The 19,521-nt window shown below is 36.8% G+C and overlaps 1 protein-coding gene across 2 annotated transcripts in view; it reads right to left on the reverse strand.

Moving 5' to 3' along the window:
- Window positions 1–299: 299 nt before the first annotated feature.
- kcnc3b (potassium voltage-gated channel, Shaw-related subfamily, member 3b) overlaps window positions 300–19,521 on the reverse strand; it is a 40,856-nt gene continuing 21,634 nt past the window's right edge. Inside the window, exon 4 of one of the 2 annotated variants that reach the window (XM_060869377.1) lies at window positions 300–2,046. In XM_060869377.1, coding sequence (XP_060725360.1) covers window positions 2,033–2,046 — 14 coding nt within the window. In that variant the 3' untranslated portion in view covers window positions 300–2,032. Of the gene's footprint in view, window positions 2,047–6,154; window positions 6,477–19,521 lie in introns of those variants that run through there. The other variant, XM_060869378.1, reaches the window with a different exon arrangement.

Consider the following 19,521-nt stretch of genomic DNA (forward strand, 5'->3'; position numbering starts at 1 on the left):
ATTTCTGTTTTTTTTCTCCTTCAATCTAATAAAAGTTTATCTTGCAGTTATACATATAGTCTGATATTTATTCACATTTTTTTTTACTATTTCAAAACAAAATATAGCTCTTTTTAATATATGTATGTATGTATATATATATATATATATATATATATATATATATATATATATAAACATTTTTTAAAATATTCATTGCATATATTTTTTATTTGATCTTTTTTTAGAATTATTATTATTTTTATGTATTTCTAGCCCTCCTCATTTCAACTAAGGGCTTGCAGAAAATACTCATGCAAAGAACTCATGCTGGTAAACAAAATTACAAAAAAAAACATTTTCTTAAAGTTTTCTTCTTTTCTTTTTGTAAATCTTTTTTTTTTTTTTTTTTTTTTAAGATTTGTCCTTGCATTTTCTCTTTTTTGATCTCCATTCTTTCATAGTTCAATCTTCTTGCTTCCTCAATTTTAGGAGCTTTTGATTTTTTTAATTATTTATTTTTGTTGGTCTCCTTATTCCCTCCTTTCCACTGAGTGAAGCAGGAAGCAATTGCAGTGTTGCAGGTTTTTTCCTCCTTTGTTTTTTTTTTTCAGTTCCCAGGTGCAGTTTAGTTGATTCTTTGCGTGATTCTTGAACTGCTCTTCTGTTATTTCTCCCTCCCACTTATCAAAATATATATATTTGTTCTACTTTGTACAATTGTCCTCCCTTATTGTATTTTTTTTTTTATTTGAAGTACCAGCGTCCTTGAAAACAAATTTCCTTGATGGAGGAGGACATAAAGACTGAGTCAAAGGGAGAACAGGAGCTTCAGGAATATCATCTTTAAGGACCTCAGTAAGCCTAAATCATCTCTAAAAAGGTAAAAGGTTAACATGCACACGTTATTGGTCCAAGTAGTCGTCGATGATGTGGCAGTGTGGCAGTCAAGTGTTGACAATGTGCACATGGAATCACTATGGCAGCTTTAGCTCTACTATTAAAATTAATCAATTAAAAGCAAATAAATAAATCAAATATCAGTTTCAAACAAAGACATTCAAGGGAGGGAATTAAGAACAGGTCTTTCTCAGAAAAAGACAAGGGCATTATCTTGTCCTGCTACACCTGATAACCTGTGTGCATGTAAAGGGAGAATCTTGTAGGTTCAGTGATCCAGACTTTAAATAAGGAACCAATCTTGGACTTTTTGGTCTCGGTGAAGGGCTTTGGTTTGGCGGACTAAATGATTAGAAGTTGCCTTTTCTGAACTGATGGAAAAGAATGGAAGACTCATGTCAGAATAGCAACCCATATCATAAAAGGTGTCTAAGTCATAAAACTGAAACAGGGACATGTACATGTACAAGGTACCGGGGGTTTCTATAAAAAAGACAAACAAACAAACAAACAAACATAAAAAAACCAAGACTACACAGGACAATATGCAGATGACACTTTCCTCCGGAATGCTAAAATGATAAAGGTTTGTGCATGACTAAGTCATTGTTAGTCAGTGTGTGCAAACCATTAATGAATATCAAAGTCTCTAAAAATTGCTGGAGAGGATTTCCACCAACAAATGCTACAAAGGGTTAGCAGAGATGCTACATGATAAATCTAGCTTGGTCCATCATTCTCAAAAAACTTAGAATAATGCACACTCAGAGCTCCATGCCACAGATTAACGTGGTAGTTGGGGCTTCTGGTGTTTTGATCTTGTACGGCAGACACAAAGCATTATGGAATGTTTCCGTTTGAATTTTTTCTCCCTCATCGGTCACTTTTCTCTCCAAATCAGATTGAAATGCCCTGTGTCTTGCTGTATTAAGAAGTCTTTCAGTAGAACAAGGAATGGGTCCAGAATTCCAAGAGGTTGCTTTGGTTACTGTGTGAAGATCCAGCCTCAGACGCTTACATTTTCCATGTCTTTCCTGGCAATTCCTCTGCCACACCAACATTCCTCAAGTGTTGCATCTGGGTGAGATGCGCCTCCGTCCGTAAACTCAGAAAACAACACCTAACTGTGTCTTCTTTAAAGAATCGGCGAATGCTAGAAACTTAACACTGCAGAAAAAAGCAAAGACAAGAAGCTGGTTAGAAATTTGTTTCAACCTTAAAAGTCCACATAAATTGCTATGTTTAAAATAAACTATTTGTAGGTTTGGTGTTAAAAAAAAAAAAATTTGAAATCATACATATTTTGTTGAACATATTCAACCTACATTGTACATAAAACACATGCACTTCACACTGGTATGTAATGTATCTTTAAAGGGGTGTAAAACTCCAGTCCTTTTAAATAGCACAGTACTTCAACTTATGAAATGATGTCAAAATTGATGACAATGTTATACGTAGAATTTCAGTGTAGGTTGTAGTGTGAAAAATCCCAGAAAACACTTATTTCTACATTTCAATTTCTGGATATTTTGCACATTGTTTTAAAGAGCAAGAATGGAATAATCCACCCCAGATACATTTTTTTACATTCAATACTTAATAATTGTTATAAAACAATTTAAAAAAAACACTCATAAAAGGAAACTTATTCGTTAAAATGGACAACAGTAGAAAGCTGGGGTGGCTTTACCTGTCGATGGTGGTTAAAGTTAAGCATGCGAAAGTTCTGTTAACAGATAATTCACTATTAACTGTAGTTTAAAATCATTCATGTATCATTTGGATTCATTTTATGATTTGTCAAGACAAACTGAAATAGGCTAGGAGAACTTCAGGAGAATCGGGAATGCTGAAGGTTGTCCAGCAGAATCACAACATCAACAGTTGAAAGAAATGTTGCTGTAGTTCAATTTACTAGATAATGTTTGTCTCGATAGATGTTTTTCATTAAAAAAAACCATATGAACTTTTTAGAACATTTACCTGTAAAAGTAATAACATTGAGGTGCAATGTTTGTATGCTTGAATGAACAGTGGGTGCACATATGATGTGTAAGTGCAGTATTTTTTTTTAATGTAGCTTGTGCAAAAGAATACATCGATATAACACACAAACACAGACAACAATATACTTCACAACACAAAACACAATACAGTTTTGGATATGTAACAGAATAAGCAACATACAGGGAGATAGATACACTATAGATCCTTTTAATGGGTTTTCTTGTATATTGTGTAGATACAGGTATTTACAGCAAAGTTGGCAGGTGAAGCTAGTTAAATCTAGCTAATGGTTTATTTTATTCATTCATTCTTTTATTTTTTAAATAACACACAGCAGCTTAAAAGTAGCCTCATAGAGGGAGCTCACATTTTCAAAACAAACATATCTGATTTGTCTGAAAGTGTCCTGATCGTGTTGTATTGGTTACAACAATATGGACCACACACTACACAAAGAGCTGAGATTTCAAATTCTCTACATTTTAAAAAAAAAAACAACATTTGTACAACTACAACACAACCACAACAACAGGACAATAATATTAGATATACACAAGTGGACACAGACTGGATGACAAATGGAGAAATGGCGGTTGGTATCGATCAGGGGCATAAATCTCCTCCCTGGCTAATTGTATTATCGTTTAAGTTATGGATTTTGTTAGTGTACAAAGATGCCTCTGGAGCTCTTGCGAGCCACTCGGACACACTCAACTTTTATGGAGCAGGAGCAGCTCTGACAGAATTGCTATTGTACTCAGTGATTTAAGACTGACCATAAGGACGCACAAAAGTGTTTTCCTGAATCTGTCACAGTAACTCTAATGCCAAATTCTAGAATTAATTATAGCTAGAGTTCTTATGAGAATGAAAACCATCTCTGAAATACACAAAATCTATTTGTTTGAACTTTGTTCATTTTTTGTAGGAACATCCCATAATGCACTGAAAGGAAGTGTGTATACAAATGTAAATAAAAAATAACACTAGCTGTTATATTGGTTCTGCTAGTATAAAATCCCGTTTCTAGCAAAATACCTATATAAACTAAAAAAACAAATCTTATTTAAATCATAATTCCTTTAATTCCTTTTCTGTCACAGAAACCCTTATTTACTACTAGACTTCCAAGCAGAAAATGTCTAAGAAGCTAAAAACTTTTCAAAGAACCTGTTCAAAAGAAACCATTTTTTCCCCCAGATGTCTCAATGCTTTTCCATCAATTCTAATAAGAACCCTTTTTATTAAATCCTAGAGTTTGGTATACGACCTGATTTACTCGTACTATGAAAATTATATGCAAAGATCATTTTGTTCTAGTTTCTAGAAACCATGTCCCAGTTTTCCCATGACAGGTGCCATGTTTAAAACAAAATGGCTCCTTTTGATAATGCGTGCCAACAATTGGCTGATTATTCTCCATTAGGAAACTATGCAAACACCTAATGCTAATACATAATAAACTACATACACAGTATTTGCAATTATTGCAATATATCATTTTACTTTTTTTTTTTCAGATTCCAGGGAAGCATTTTCTCAGAAATGGCTGTCATTTTTATTTTTTTAACCCCATTTAAAATTCTGGAAGCACTTGGTCCGACAGACCTGAATATTTTATATCTAACAAAAAGATACACAGATAGTTAACACTTGCGTATATATCATATACAAATGAAACAGTGTGGAAAAAATTATGTTTTTAACAATAAAAACAATTACCTTCAAAAAAATTACATTGAAAGCAGATTTAAAAAACAAACAACAGGACATTAACAAGGACAAGACCAACAAATAAAAAAACCGCACTAGTCATATAATCATTTTCAAACCTTAGCTACTTCATACACTGATCAATACTTTTTTTGTGATTAAAAGATTTTCTTTTGCACACATATTTACACACTTTGTGCGCATGAAGAACGTTTCCAGCATCACGAGTCGTATATTGCACATTTAATATATATAAAATAAATGGTGACTTATTTCAATTTCACTATGTCTGGATATAATAATAATAATAAGAATAAGAATAATAAGAAGAAATAATAAATAAAAAAAAGTTAAAAAAAATCATTTGAATTAATGCCCAATTGTATTACTTTGCAGTGTAATGAGTGCTTGACTATTTGCATTATAAGAATTTTTTCTTGTAGACTGTACAAAAACCTGGGCAAAATTAAGAAAAAATAGGTTGATATGTGCTAAGAATGTGAACAAAAAAAACAACATAGCATAATCGAAATGATGTGAATTAGTTCATCAATCCAGTAGTAGCAGCATCCCATTAGAAAATATATCCTACATCGATCCTTTATGAATGTAACATGTAGTTAGTATCTAGCAGAGGATCTGCAGATATTATTAGCCAAGATTTAAGATTATCATATTATTTAAAAAAAAAAAAATAATAATAATAATAATTGTCAATTTTATGCATATAATAAATCTGACTTGTCTGTCTAAACCTGTTTGCATAAGGATCATTATATACTAGTTTGTACGCATTCATCGCATTAAAGATTTTCAGTGATGAGGTTAAGGAAATGTCAGGAAGGAAGGTAATTAGAGTAGCTCTGAACGTCTTCCTCGCATTGTTCTTTGGCGGCCTGTTTTATCGTTCACATTTGGCCCACAATGGCATGAGTACAATACTTGTAGAGTTCACAAACACACATACTGTTCTCTAACTCTAGGTTCACACTAGCACGCAACAAAAGCACAAGTGAAAATTCTTTTCTATGTTTCAGATCTTTTGGAACGATTCTTGGTCCGACTTTTCTTCAGTTCCCAACTTTGATCCATTAAACAAAATGTCCAAAAAAAACGTACATTTAAACGCAGTTTCCTTTTATCATATTAAATTCTTAAGTATATTTATACATCTCAAATACACAAATTATGCTGAAAAAATGTTTGGAAGAAAGTATCTGTTGTTGATGCCAGACGTAGGTGTATGTAGCTAGTACAGCTAGCTTGCTTTCCTAATTTGATCATGAAGCTACTTCGAAGTTTATCGTGTAACACGACAAATTAGTGCATTTGTGTTTCACTAACTACCAGCTACACATTTTAGCTACTAGTGACTTTTCACTTGCTAGTGTGAACCCTGGCTAAGGCTTTATGACTTAATATAGTTAATAAGCTTTTTTTTTTAATTCCCAATGAATATTCCTACTACCAAATTTCAATCAAATCTTCATGTTGAAATTCAGATAGATCTCACTAAAATACAACGCAGTGCATCTTCTCGCAACACTACGTATATGCATGCACCTGAAGCTGAGTGGACAAGAATGGAAGAAGAGCTTGCTACATTCAAGATGGTTATTGGTGGTTATTGCTTCCTTTGAGTTCCACTGGACAGCCTCCATCCTGTCTTCCTCCTGTTCCCCTGTTCTGAGTTTCTAGCATTTTCCTTGTTGCTTTTTTTTTTTCACTCTACAATATGGAAGGGATGGGTGAGCGGCAGCGGCGCAGGGGTCCCGGGGCCTCGTAGGGCGCACCGGTGATCGGGGTCAAACGCAGCGATGACCCTGCCATTCCCGATATGTTGTTCAAGCTGCGAGATTTTTCGTAGCCTGTGGCTGCCATTTGATTTGATCAATGAATTTATAGGAGTTTTTTTAAAGGTTGTATTAGTCAGTTAGTAGTTAAATCAATTTTGTTTAGAAGGGGGTGTTCAGAATTAATGGATGCACATAATTTGTAAGTTGGAGAAAGTGAGTTCGGAGGGAGTTAGCAAGAAACAGGTGAGAAAATTAAACAGGAAAAATGTTGATGTGTTTAAAAACAGATCGAAAATTGAGAGAAACTCAAACAAAGGTTAAAATAAAGGGAAGACATCAAGAAGAGACAGAGACACACATATATACACACACACACGCACACACACGACAAGACAGGACAAAACAAGAAAAGGCGAGTTATGAATGTCATACATTTCCATCCCATAAAATCCACCACAACACAATTCTTCATAGACTGACATAGATTGCAACTCTGTCAGCTGAAGGAAACACCTTCTGGTTAAATATCATGTCATCTACAAGGGTTGTGTGTATGTGTATGTGTGTGTTACATGTGTTTCAATCAACTAAGGACAGAGTGGCACGGACGTCAGGTTTCAGTACACGTCTGAGCCCTTATACCACGGTCTACGCTGCTGGAAGTTGTCAAGGACACCACGGCAGCCATTTTGTAGTGACGTCGCATCTTCTCTGAATATTAAGAGTGCGTCCCGAACTCGTGTCTGCTTAGTGTTCTTAGAAAAGCATCAGCCAAGGTACCAAACGCTAGAATAGTGTATCTGTGTGCCTGCTGTGTAACGGTGCTGTAGCAATTACAATCGATTCCTTAATTTGATACGGCAGAAGTGTGATGTCGCGCTCACGGCCAGCTGACCGACATATTTTTACTTTTATATACTGTATACACTTTTAAAATCCCTGTAAATCTTAACGCTGCCAAGCACCAACAGTACCTCGGGTAACTTTCACACTTGGCCTGGATCCTGGATCAATTCTGGGCTTGTTTCAGGAAGAACCTGGTTACCTCTAACTAACTTATGATTTATTGGTTCAGATGAAATGTTTTGGTCAGTCTTATACAGACGGCTTTGAAATTCTCCGTTGCAGTTACGTGATTTTTTTTTTGTCTTTAATAAATATATCACAACATAGCATGTCGTTGCTGTCGGGCGGAATCCTCGTATCTCCAAAACCGTTATGTTTCAGGAAATTAAAAAAACGCGTACCTTATCTGCAGTGCACAGGGTTTAGTCCGCGTTTCAGTGGATTGTCTTGCGCTAAATTCCTGTCCTCAGACAAGCACCAGAACTAGCGGGGGTCAAGATTTTTTTTTCTTTGAGCCCAGTGTTTTGAAGACATTTACCTCAGAAGACGTGTTGATTCGTTGCGACTCTTCTTGAGGAGAAATATGCCGTGAAGCTCTCCCGCGGAGTGAGGAAGAGGTGGACAGTTGAAGTGTCCAATGGAGTTATGAGATTTGTGCTCAAGCTATTTTCAAGACTTTAGATTGGTTAATAACTTGTAAAAATAACAGACCCACGTGGGGACTGACCAATAGCATCGATATGTGAAAAAATATGAAATTGACCAAATTTGGACATACGAGGTTTCCGCCCGACAGCGACGATGTGTAACATGATGCCTGTGTCAGATTATTTGCCCCAAATCATTCTGATTATGCTATTAATAAGACCTGTTATATTACGAAGATATTTCCAAACTACACTACAACTTAACTGAAGACCCAAAAACATCTCCCCTGCTCTTTTTACAATCTTCAACCTGCCTCAGATTCCTGTACTGGCTTGTGTCACCTGCTTTGACCCTCAACATGTTGTATGTTCTGAGATGCTTTTCTTTTGACCATGATTGTACAGAATGGTTATTTGCGTTTTCATGCTAGCTCGCACTAGTAAGTGGATATTTTAAGGGTTTCAGTGGCAACTCTTGCTTTTGAAAATTGAAAAAAAAAAAACAACAACAACCAAAGTCACTGACAGCACGATTTCCCTTCATTCTTGTATTTAACCTGAACAATAACTGAAACCTGCATGGTTTTAAAGCTCTGTACTGCTGCCTCGTGATTGGCTGATGTCTTGGAAAAAACAATTTTACAGCTGCGCCTCATCAAGGTCAGTTGATTACCGAACTGAAAGATTGCTAGATGTTTATTTTTTATTGTTTTTTTTTTTCTGTTTGGGACCCACTTTAAAACCAGAATTCTGTATACTTTAGAAATAAAGTACATTTTTGATTCTGATCACCTTTGGTACTTGTGGATACCTCAGCAACCTCCAACAGCGCTCTAAATATTACACTTCACTTGACTGTGTGGTTATAAAACCTTCGCTGGGATATCATAAGCGTGCCGAAACGTGAATATATGTCAACTAATCCCACAGAATCATATTAGACTACGGACTGTTTTGTATATGTTCATAGACCAGTTATTAACATATGACATCAGGCTTATGACTATCCCCAGATTAGGCTGAAAATAACCAGACAATTAAGCGAAAGTGCAAGCAGCTTCTTTCCATCCACAGTTTCATTTTTTTCCCCCGTTCTCTGTTTTTTTTTCATATCTCTCTCGCGTTTCTGATGCGTGTTAGCTGGAAAGAGTGTGTGTTAGCAGGAAAGCATGAGGAAAAGGGGAAAAACGTCAGTTCCCTCTTTATATAGATGATAAGAACACATGCAAATACATAAATGCACACACATACACACACTTACGAATATGTACACACACACTGGCTGTGGAAGGCAACAGGTAAAATGCTACATCCAATACAGTGTGATAGACTGAATATTTACTGAATTTGCCAGTTTATTAGTACTGTGACTAATAACGAGGCAACTATGTCAATGAAAAGACCAACTTCATCTCACAACCATCAAGGCACAATTTAGTCAGTAATGTCAAACTGTGCTACAGAAAAATAAAAAAAAAAATAAATCTACATCTATTACTCCTTTGTCTCTCTTGGCACCACAGAAAGCTTTAAGGGTCTGTGAGAAAAGCTCTGAATTATATACGATTAGTCTCGAATTGAAACACACAAGCACAGACATATACGCTAACTCAAGAGCCACGTTCACACTGCAAGTCTTAATGCTCAATTCGGATATTTTGCTCAGATCTGATTTTTTGTTTGTCTGTTCACATTATCTTTTAAAATGTGGCCTATATCAGATACCAGTGTGAACTGTTTGCTTTTTCGAACTGACCCGAATGCGCAAATGAACAATAACAGTGACGTCACACGCAGCACGCCGTTGCGCTAAAGGTTATGGAGGAAGTAAGCGTTTTCGCTTTTCTTTCTAAATGTTTGTGTAATGGCAGCACAGAGACGCAGTGTTTTGAAAATTTTCGGATGTCGAGGGCAACTTTTGATTATTTGATCCATTTTGTAGCCGTAGTCACGTTTGTGTGCGAACTCGCCGGCGCATAATTGTGACGAATGTCGATGTAGATTGACGTAAAAGTCGCATAAATCCGCCTTGGTTGTTCACACTACTCCTGAAGAAGTCTGACCTGGTCACGTGACCCCAAAAAATCAGATTTGAGCCACTTTTACCTGCAGTGTGAACGTTGCTAAGGATGTCTAAACAAAAACAAGGTCACAATCGCTTACAAACAGTAATTAGCAACCATAGACATCAAGACAAAAACACTAATGCAAGCAGTGCACCATGTTTCACAAAAACTTTAGTCATCTGTAGAGGATGAATTCTTTTCTCACTGGAACTGACAGTTGTTTTTTTTTTAATTCTTCATATCTGTGAGTTTGATTTGTCTCATTAGCTGCAAACGTACAGCAACAAACAATTTGCTAAAGCTTGAAGGAAACTAGTCGTTGTTATAAAGTAAATTCTTTCATAAACGATTACATTTTCTAATTGAAGCCAAATTGATTCCAATGGAAATTTTAGAAGCTAACGATAATGATATTGATTGTTTGATCAAAAAAAAAAATAATAATAATAATAATAATTAAACAAAACTTTATTTTATTCAGTCCGGTAAATGCTTTTGCATATTGTTGTCAAGGAACTTTAGCAAATAACTTATATGTTATAAATATATTAAATACAAGAACTTTAAATCTAAAGCATTTATGCCATTTTTCAATGGCCTTTTTTTTTTTTTTTTTTGCTAATTTTATGTAATAAGAAGATTCTAAGCAACAGTGCAAAGTAAAAAAAAAAAAAGGTGGTTTTTGGGAGTGGGGAAAAAACAGGACAATGACTGGTTAATGGAAGGATGGATGGATTCTAGGAAAATGGAGGTGTTAGGCCAGCATTTACATTTTAAACCCTTGTTAAGCAAACTATTTGCTTAACATTTGCTTAACAAACTAATTGCTGCATCAAACCAATAAACTCAAACAGAAACAATGCATGTGTCATATACCTTAGTTCTGTTAAATTGTTGAGTCTAATTGGTGACAAAAAATTGGCAAATCACTGTGGTGTAAGAGGAATTAAACACTTCCGTTATTGAGAACTTGACTGTTTTTCTATAAAAACACAACCCCAAGTGTTAATACAGAGTACAGCAATTTTATCTAATGATAATTACCACTTATATTCTAAATACCTACCGACTGATTGGCTGCGTGGGATTTCAAGAAACACAATTTGTACAGTACAGTTTTAGTATATTAAATACCTACCCACAGTCACACCTAAGAAATACTGGCACTGCACTGGCGGCCTGGAGATGGATGGAGAATGAGATGAGTGTTAGTCAGTGGAGAGCAAACAATAAGCAATGGAGAGTAAAAGACATGGATCGACAAACAGGGTGCGCAAACATCAAAACCAGCTTTTAGGTTGCTAATATATCTCTATAAACTTCGATTAGCCTGCTGCTGCTAATGTGTACATATGACAGAGTGTTTGTCTTTTTCAGACGGAAAAACAACATCTTCTGTTAATTTGTTTAAGCTTTGTGTGGTTTATATTTACATTTGTTTCAGATTAACTAATGGAATAGTGTAGTCTACTTTGGGACTGTGATGCTAGCAGGTCTAAAAAACTAGCTAACCTACAATCTAGCATGAATACACACAGCCTTAACCATAACCCAAAATTGCAATAACAGGTTTTAAGCCATAACCTTAACATTAACATTAAACAGCCTCAAACATGAACTAGCAACGTAGAAGACAGATTAACCCCAAAACTAGCATTACTAGATCTAGTTTACTAAATCATGAATGTGTTAAAATCAACCGAAACATTTGGATGTTGTGAATGTTCATTGGCCTTTTAAATTAAAATGGTTGCATATTGCAATGAAGGCCATATGTACACAGAGATCTTAGAGATGCCTGTTCCTGCAACATGTCAGGATATTGATCGGCAACACAGTTAAAAATGGAAAGGGTTTGTATTACCCACAATTAAATTCTATTGATCCGGGCTCAACCAGAATGCAAATCAAGAGGTTTGTTTAGCTCGTCAAGATGTGTATCTTGTAACACGAGAGCTCTTGCAAAGTCTTCTAAACCACTTAGCCTCTTTGGGCTAGCCTAGCCACAGCTAAACAGGCATCCAAGTGGCTAACCACAAGACTGCTTAGAATACTAGCGTTAGTAAAACTATGATAAAAATCATACCCTAAAGAACTGGTTTTAATATTTGAAGGCACATAGTACAGAGTAGCTGAGCTCATGCTGAGGTTAAAGGTCATGCAGATGAACATTTGAAAGGCAGGACAATGGAATGTGTGAATTGATATAAATATCAGACCACTTATGTATTGAAAAATGGACCTGCTTTAAAAAAAAAGAGAAAAAAAAAGACCATATTTTCCAGACAATAAGTCGCTATGAACTATTAAATGCACCTCCATACATTTTATATCGTCACTACTTCTATTGCCTCCAAAATGACATGATATTGAGACGCTAATGAGAATTTTAATATTATGCTAGCATTAAGCTAATAATTAAATGTTATAACATGTTCATGTCATGTGGAAGAATGTAAAATAGAAACTTTCCTGTTGTTCTGTATAATTAAAAAAAATATATACTGTTAGCTAGAAGTAACATTTAGCTACTTATCCTGTTAAAAAGTTAGTACAATTTATTAGCTGTAAATATTCTACATACTTAACTATCCTTTGTTTTGTTTTGTTTTTTTCTTCAGTTGGAAGAAATGTGGTAATTTTTATATCATCAGGTGTATGTAGTGGCAAATTATTGACATTGCTCCAGTAGCAGATCTACTAACCGTGATGTTCATTTCTTAGCTACTACAATTGCTGTTACATTTGCTAGACAGCAAAATACTTGTCTTATAGTCTGGAGAATGCAGTACTACTTACCACTTCAACTGTTTTCTGACCTGCCAACCTTCGTAGACAATAAAACATAGTTCCGCCAACTGGGGTGGGGGAGGGGTATTTAAGATAAGTTTTAGAAATAGTACTTTCGCAAATCAGTGGAAATGTTGAGACACTGAGCACAATTTAATGTTAAATATGTACCCTCGATCTTCAACCATGAATACAATTATGCCCGTTCAGCTAACTGATGTTAACTACACTCTCATTTAACAACAGCTCACAACATCACATTAATGATTGCAAACCCTTCACTGTTTAAAGATGCCCTGCCACACATATTTCATTACTTTTTTGGTAATGTCTGAAGTTTACCATGGACTCCAACATTTTTTTGTGGAAAAAATGCCTTGGTTACCTTGTTTCAAGCCATTCTAGTGTGGTATAGAAAGCCTGCAGGAAGACTCAGCTCGATTTGCGCCAGTTCTCATGACTATTCAAATGAGCTATGCTGCTTGGCTCCGATTGGCTAACCGCTAGGATATGAGAGCATGACTATTCATTCACCCAGCGCAATAAGTAGCCTAGGCTAGAGGAAATTTGTTTACAATCACCTTGAATTGCAGCAGAATGGCTTCTTCACAAGCCTGTTGTCGTTCAGCCATCCTTGCTGTATAGGAAACTCACTGAGCTACACGGATTCTGGGGGCGCGGTCTCAAGTGGGAGAGCTCATGAATAGTAATGAGCTCAGTCACTCTGACGTCAGCAACTGACCTGATTTCTCCCCTTATTTCTTTTAAGTGGCTAGAACTGACCGGGGAGGTAGCAGTTCGTTTTCAAATTCACGACACAACACAAACACATATGGACCTAACACATATCAAAAAATCCAAGTAAAAACGGTTTTGTGTGGAAGGGCACCTTTAACTTGATAGAAACCAAAGAAACTTGTCTTTCAAGCAGGAAAATCTAAGCACTGGCCAGATGAATAATAATATGGGTTGGAAGGGGGTGAGGCTTTCAGAGGGTGTAAGTTAATATCAAAGATGGTAAAACACCTATGCAGCTGTCAATCATTCCAGATTCATATAGTGATCAAGTTATTTGGCGAAGTTTTGAGTGATGGTGCGGCGATAAAGGGTGGCACTTATACGCAAAGTGCACCAAGGTTGGCAGGTCTGCATTTTGCATTAATGAACTGTGGTACCATTTAACTGTAACAAATATATTAATTGTTTATATGATGATGGGGATGAGTTCAAGGCAAAAAGGACAACCACCATTGAAATAGATATTTACACTGACACTCCCACACAGAAACACACACACACACACACACCAAACTAAAAAAGACTGAAGATGAAGATTAAGAAAGAGATTCCTTACAGAGGAATAGGAGGAAGAACTCGCGGTAAAGAAAGCCAAGCTAACGGCCCGGCATTAATAACGCAGTCAGCTGCATACATTCAAGCACAGAGCAGCTGGATTCCAAATGGCCAAACCAGCACAAACACATGTGCTTACACACACATACCCAGTGTGTTTGTGTTGTGTATCTAAATAGCACAACTTATATAGTGTTAAGCATTTACACATGAGCAAACAATTCATGTACTTAGACTTTAATATCCAGAGCAAGCTGTGTTTGGGTGTGTTAGGTGTAGCGCTGATTAAAAATATATATACATCAGTAAGAGGACAGAATCCTTCAACATATATCTAATAACCTGATCAAAATTGTACACATAAAACTCAGCCTGAGGAGTTTTCTAAAGTAAAACAAGGTAACTAATGTAGCTAGGTAATTCATTTGAAATCAACTCGTTAGACACAAAGAAGAGCCAGGTCTTGTAGTGTAGATGCATAGCCTTGCACATATGCACTATTCATAGCTACAATGTAAAACAAGGAAATATTTTACACAAAGCTGTGTAAAATGTTCTGTGACGTCCCTGATTGATTTGTACGTGGGAAAACCTACTTATGCTACATCCTGGATACGTATTCTTTTCGTCCCAGGTGCCCAGGGTGCCCAAAGAATTTCATGTAACATAGTTCAAAGATAATAAAAATATCAGGTGCTCAAAAAGCAGGTTTCTCACAAACAGTCCCTGTAAAAAGGTAAGCACCTAGAAACAGTGTGTGAACATGCTTCCATATTTGAGTTGACAAAAGCAGTCTAAGTTGTGAAGACCAGGTCAAATCTGTCAAATATTCCTATCCTTTTGATATTTGGCTGGTCCCCACAAAGACCAGCTGGTTTGAATTAATCAATCAACACAATATTTTGGTTAGTGAGGGTAAGGCTAGAGTTAGGAGCCTAGTTTAGATAAGGGGTATTCATTCATTCATTCATTTTCTACCGCTTATCCGAACTACCTCGGGTCACGGGGAGCCTGTGCCTATCTCAGGCGTCATCGGGCATCAAGGCCGGATACACCCTGGACGGAGTGCCAACCCATCGCAGGGCACACACACACTCATTCACTCACGCAATCACACACTACGGACAATTTTCCAGAGATGCCAATCAACCTACCGTGCATGTCTTTCGACCGGGGGAGGAAACCGGAGTACCCGGAGGAAACCCCCGAGGCACAGGGAGAACATGCAAACTCCACACACACAAGGCAGAGGTGGAAATCGAACCCCCAACCCTGGAGGTGTGAGGCGAACGTGCTAACCACTAAGCCACCGTGCCGATAAGGGGTATTAATTAGGTAAATGAATAATGTTAAAGGAAGGTCCTCACCAGGATAGTCAATAGGTGTGTGTGTGTGTGAGAGAGAGAGCTTGCTCTGGATGTTACAGTGAGACAAGACCGCATGGTGTGTCTGGTTTATTTACACTACAATGCTGCAGCTGAGCATTTAAGGTATAAGGCTTTAGTGTGTAGGGCTTTAAGGTTTATTAGGACCTTGCGGTTTTCAGAGACTTGTTCTTACCTTCCTTGTCAATCTGTCAGTCTGTCCAAATGTCCCTGTGTCTGTCTGTCAACCAGTCAACCACACGTCAGTGTGTGTCCACACCTCACACTTACTCAACTCACAACAAACCTAAGACACACCCACCTACTGTACACACATCTACACACTCACATACACACACTGAAAAGAACTGAAGTAGTGAGGTTGTGTGTGTGTGTGACGTCTCATAGGTCTCATCTCTTATTTCACTTCATCTCCAATCCCCTCCTTTTCTTTTGTCCCTGTCTCTTGTCAGTCTCAGACCTGAGGACACCACTCACACAACCTCACGCTGACCTCAATTTGACCTTTGACCTTTAACCCTGGAGGGACTCTTGTCCCAACCCAGGGCTGAAAGTCACTTAAAGAAGACAGGAATAAAGGGCAAAACACGTTAAGAACAAGATAAGCCACGTCACGAAACATGTCACACACACGCGGACACACACACACACACACACACACACACACACATATATATATATATAAGGCACAGAGAGGACAGGGTAACACTAAAACAGGAAGTAGAATGAAGAAGCCCACATACAAACGCGTGATATGACACAACCTGAAGAGAGAGACAATACAGAGGGGGTGAGATAACGACAAGCACAGGCGCACACACACACACACACACACACACACACACACACACAAATAATCTGCAGTTCCATGTTTATTTGAAGTTGTTCTTGGGTTCTTTCATGTCACCCATTTGAACCCAACACACACACACACACCTACTTCACTGGTACATACAGAGTGTAAGGTAGGTTTACACACGTTCTGCTTTAAAGGGAAGAACCATGTTAAAGCTACAACATTCCTTAATCTGTTAATATGTTATCTGAAGTATGGCGTTTCTCAAGCTCAGATATTTTTCTGTCAGATTTCACTACTCTCTATCACTGTTGGATGAAAAGCAAGCAATTAATCATCAGGAAATAACCAATCATGAGTGACGGCAGTTATTTCTGCTGCACACATGTCGTACTGTAAAAAACACTTTGATGTTTTAATACTTTATTGTTCTGTATTGTATCCTACACTGTACATTATATGACATTGCTCACTAGGGGAGTTATGTAATCAGCAGCCCTAGTGCTCGGGACAAGCAGATATTGTATCCGCGTTATTCCTGTTTAATTTGCAGTCACCTGGTGGCTGAGTAGGTTCAATAACCAGCAAAGAAAATAAACCCTCTTTGTTATTGACTTTCGCAAAACCAAGGTTTTCTTTAATTAAGTAGCTACTCTACGTTTACATTTTCTTTATATTCGTGTTTATGTTTACATGTTTCTTGTTGGTTAGATGCACGTCAATTCTGTAACACTAAATCAAGACACTAGTTAAGAATCCTGCCACCTGCTGGATTCATACATACAATGACATACAATCTTATATCTATTTAAAGAATCAGGTACACTGACAAAATCGCCCAAAATAAATTAAAGCCATCAGTTAAACATCTGACCCTCGGCAGATTTGAATAATATTAGGTGTGATTAGGCCAATAACATACTTTACAAGTTATTCGACACCATTTTGAGTTTTCAAGATGGCCGACACAATAAAGTCTTTTAAATTGGCTCATGATGTGCGATTTAATTTTCAACATTTTTAAAATTCACTGTATTCTAAATGCTAAGAATCAAACATGACATGCTACATTAGAGACAATAACAACAATACGCTATAATATATGAGTCAATGAGGTTTCCATGGCAACTGAAATACGGGACAGGGCAGCACAATTGAGGATTTTTCTCAGCCCTTTATGGCTGTAACGGCTTCAAACATGAACATAGCATGTGTCAAAAAGGATTAAAATCCAAATATATTTCCTGTTTCCACTTTCACAGCAACATTAGCTTCATGCTAATTCTAGCTAATTCCACATGATAAGTGAGGATTAGCGTTATGACCGGAGTGGTAAGTGGTGAACATTGTTTGGATGGGAAGCAGAATGTGTGTGAAACTTCCCCTTAACTCTTAATCCAGTTCCTACTCGGAACACACAAACACTCATATAAAGTACACACAAATATAAATATACACTGTAGAGGCTACAGGGAAGAAAAACACACATGAACACATGGACATCTGTACATGTCCCGGTTTCTCTGCTGTATTTTCTGGACTATAAGGCACTTTTTTTCCTGCTTTCTAACAGAATTTTTAAAAAAGGTGTCCTGCTTAAGCAGTTCCATGAATTGGTCTAGTTGTTAGCTGTTTTATGGCTTTATGGTGGATGTCCGACTTCTGTACACCTACAGTATAGACTAGCTTAAGGCAGAGAGTGCTGGTCTAGACTGAAATGACCAATGAAATTAAAAGGCATACAAATCTCTATATTTATTGATATTTGAGGGCGTCCTCAAGACATAACGGTTTTAAAATTACAGCACGGAAAGTCAAAGTTCCGCCAAAAGAAACACCATAAACTTGTTTGTTTGAACATCATGTAGCTAAAAGTATGTTTAGGTATCTAGTTTCTAGTATCTGGCTAGTTTCTTGTTAGCTTTGTAGGTTTGTTAGAGCAAAATAAATGAAGCCGATTCGCTCACTAACACACCAAAAGTCCCTGATATGACAGGTAGCTACTGTATTCAGCCATGATGGAACCAGCACTGCAAGGACGGAACTCTACAAACCAAGATTGTCTGTAGTATCGACAACCAACTTTTGCTGGAATCGAGAAGAAAAAGATTTACTAGTACGTGTTTGGGAATGTCTTTGCGGATTCTGACACCTAACATTACAATTGAAAAATGTTAGAAAATCAAATTCTGACAATCTGACAGCTTGTTGCAGCATACGTGCTACTCCAGTAGTTACGGTAATTGATTGGTGCATTTTTTTAGCTTTCTTTTACATGCTATGAAATGACACAAACTAAAGTTCACTACAAGCTGAGAGAGAGAGAGAGAGAGACAGAGAGAGGGAGAGAAAGAAAGAAATGAAAGTGTCTTCATGGCAATTACTGTATATTAGGTAGCATATAGCATCCAGACTTAAACACAGAACACAAAGTTCCAGCACATCTAAGAGGAACATGAGAGGTCATCAAAGTGGAGCAATAATGACTGACACTTTCTCCAACACATCCTTCACATGTTCTTGAGCAGATATTATTACACAGAGTTATTTCTCAATCCGCTGATCTGATTGGACGAGACACGTTTAGTAGAACCGTGCTGAGACGAACCGAAACCGTTGCTACGGTAAAGTTAACAACATCGTCAGCGGATGGTTCAGAAAAACAAAACATTCTTTTTAAAATAAAACTTTCGACTCATCAGAATGCAGGACTGTACAAATCAGTGTAAGTGTAATTAAATGACAAGCCACAAGTGGGCGTGGCTTCTTTCATTCACAGGGCAAACTGAAACAAATGATTTGCCCGTATTGTGTCGGATACATCCTGAAATGTATTTCTTATATATATATGATCAAGGTCAATGTCATTCAAGGTCATAGTGTGTATATGTGTGTGTATATATATATATATATATATATATATATATATATATATATATATATATATATATATATATATATATATATATAAATAATTATATTGCACATTAAGAGTCATTTCTACACTATGAAGGGATTTTCATGTAAACACATCTACTGACTATAATAAAAAGTTTTGCTTTGCGAAAGCCAATAAACAGCACTTCGGGTAACTACGAATAAATACGAATAGCCTCATCATGAATTCTACTTGTCCTGGGCACTATTAATTTTCAGCAGAGCCTAATAGAGATTCTTTATGACATCATTAGAGAGCCGAGATGAGACTCTGAGGCGACTTATAGTCCAGGAAATACGGTG

This window comes from Tachysurus vachellii, chromosome 5 (assembly GCF_030014155.1).
Source record: "Tachysurus vachellii isolate PV-2020 chromosome 5, HZAU_Pvac_v1, whole genome shotgun sequence".
Taxonomy (NCBI): domain Eukaryota; kingdom Metazoa; phylum Chordata; class Actinopteri; order Siluriformes; family Bagridae; genus Tachysurus; species Tachysurus vachellii.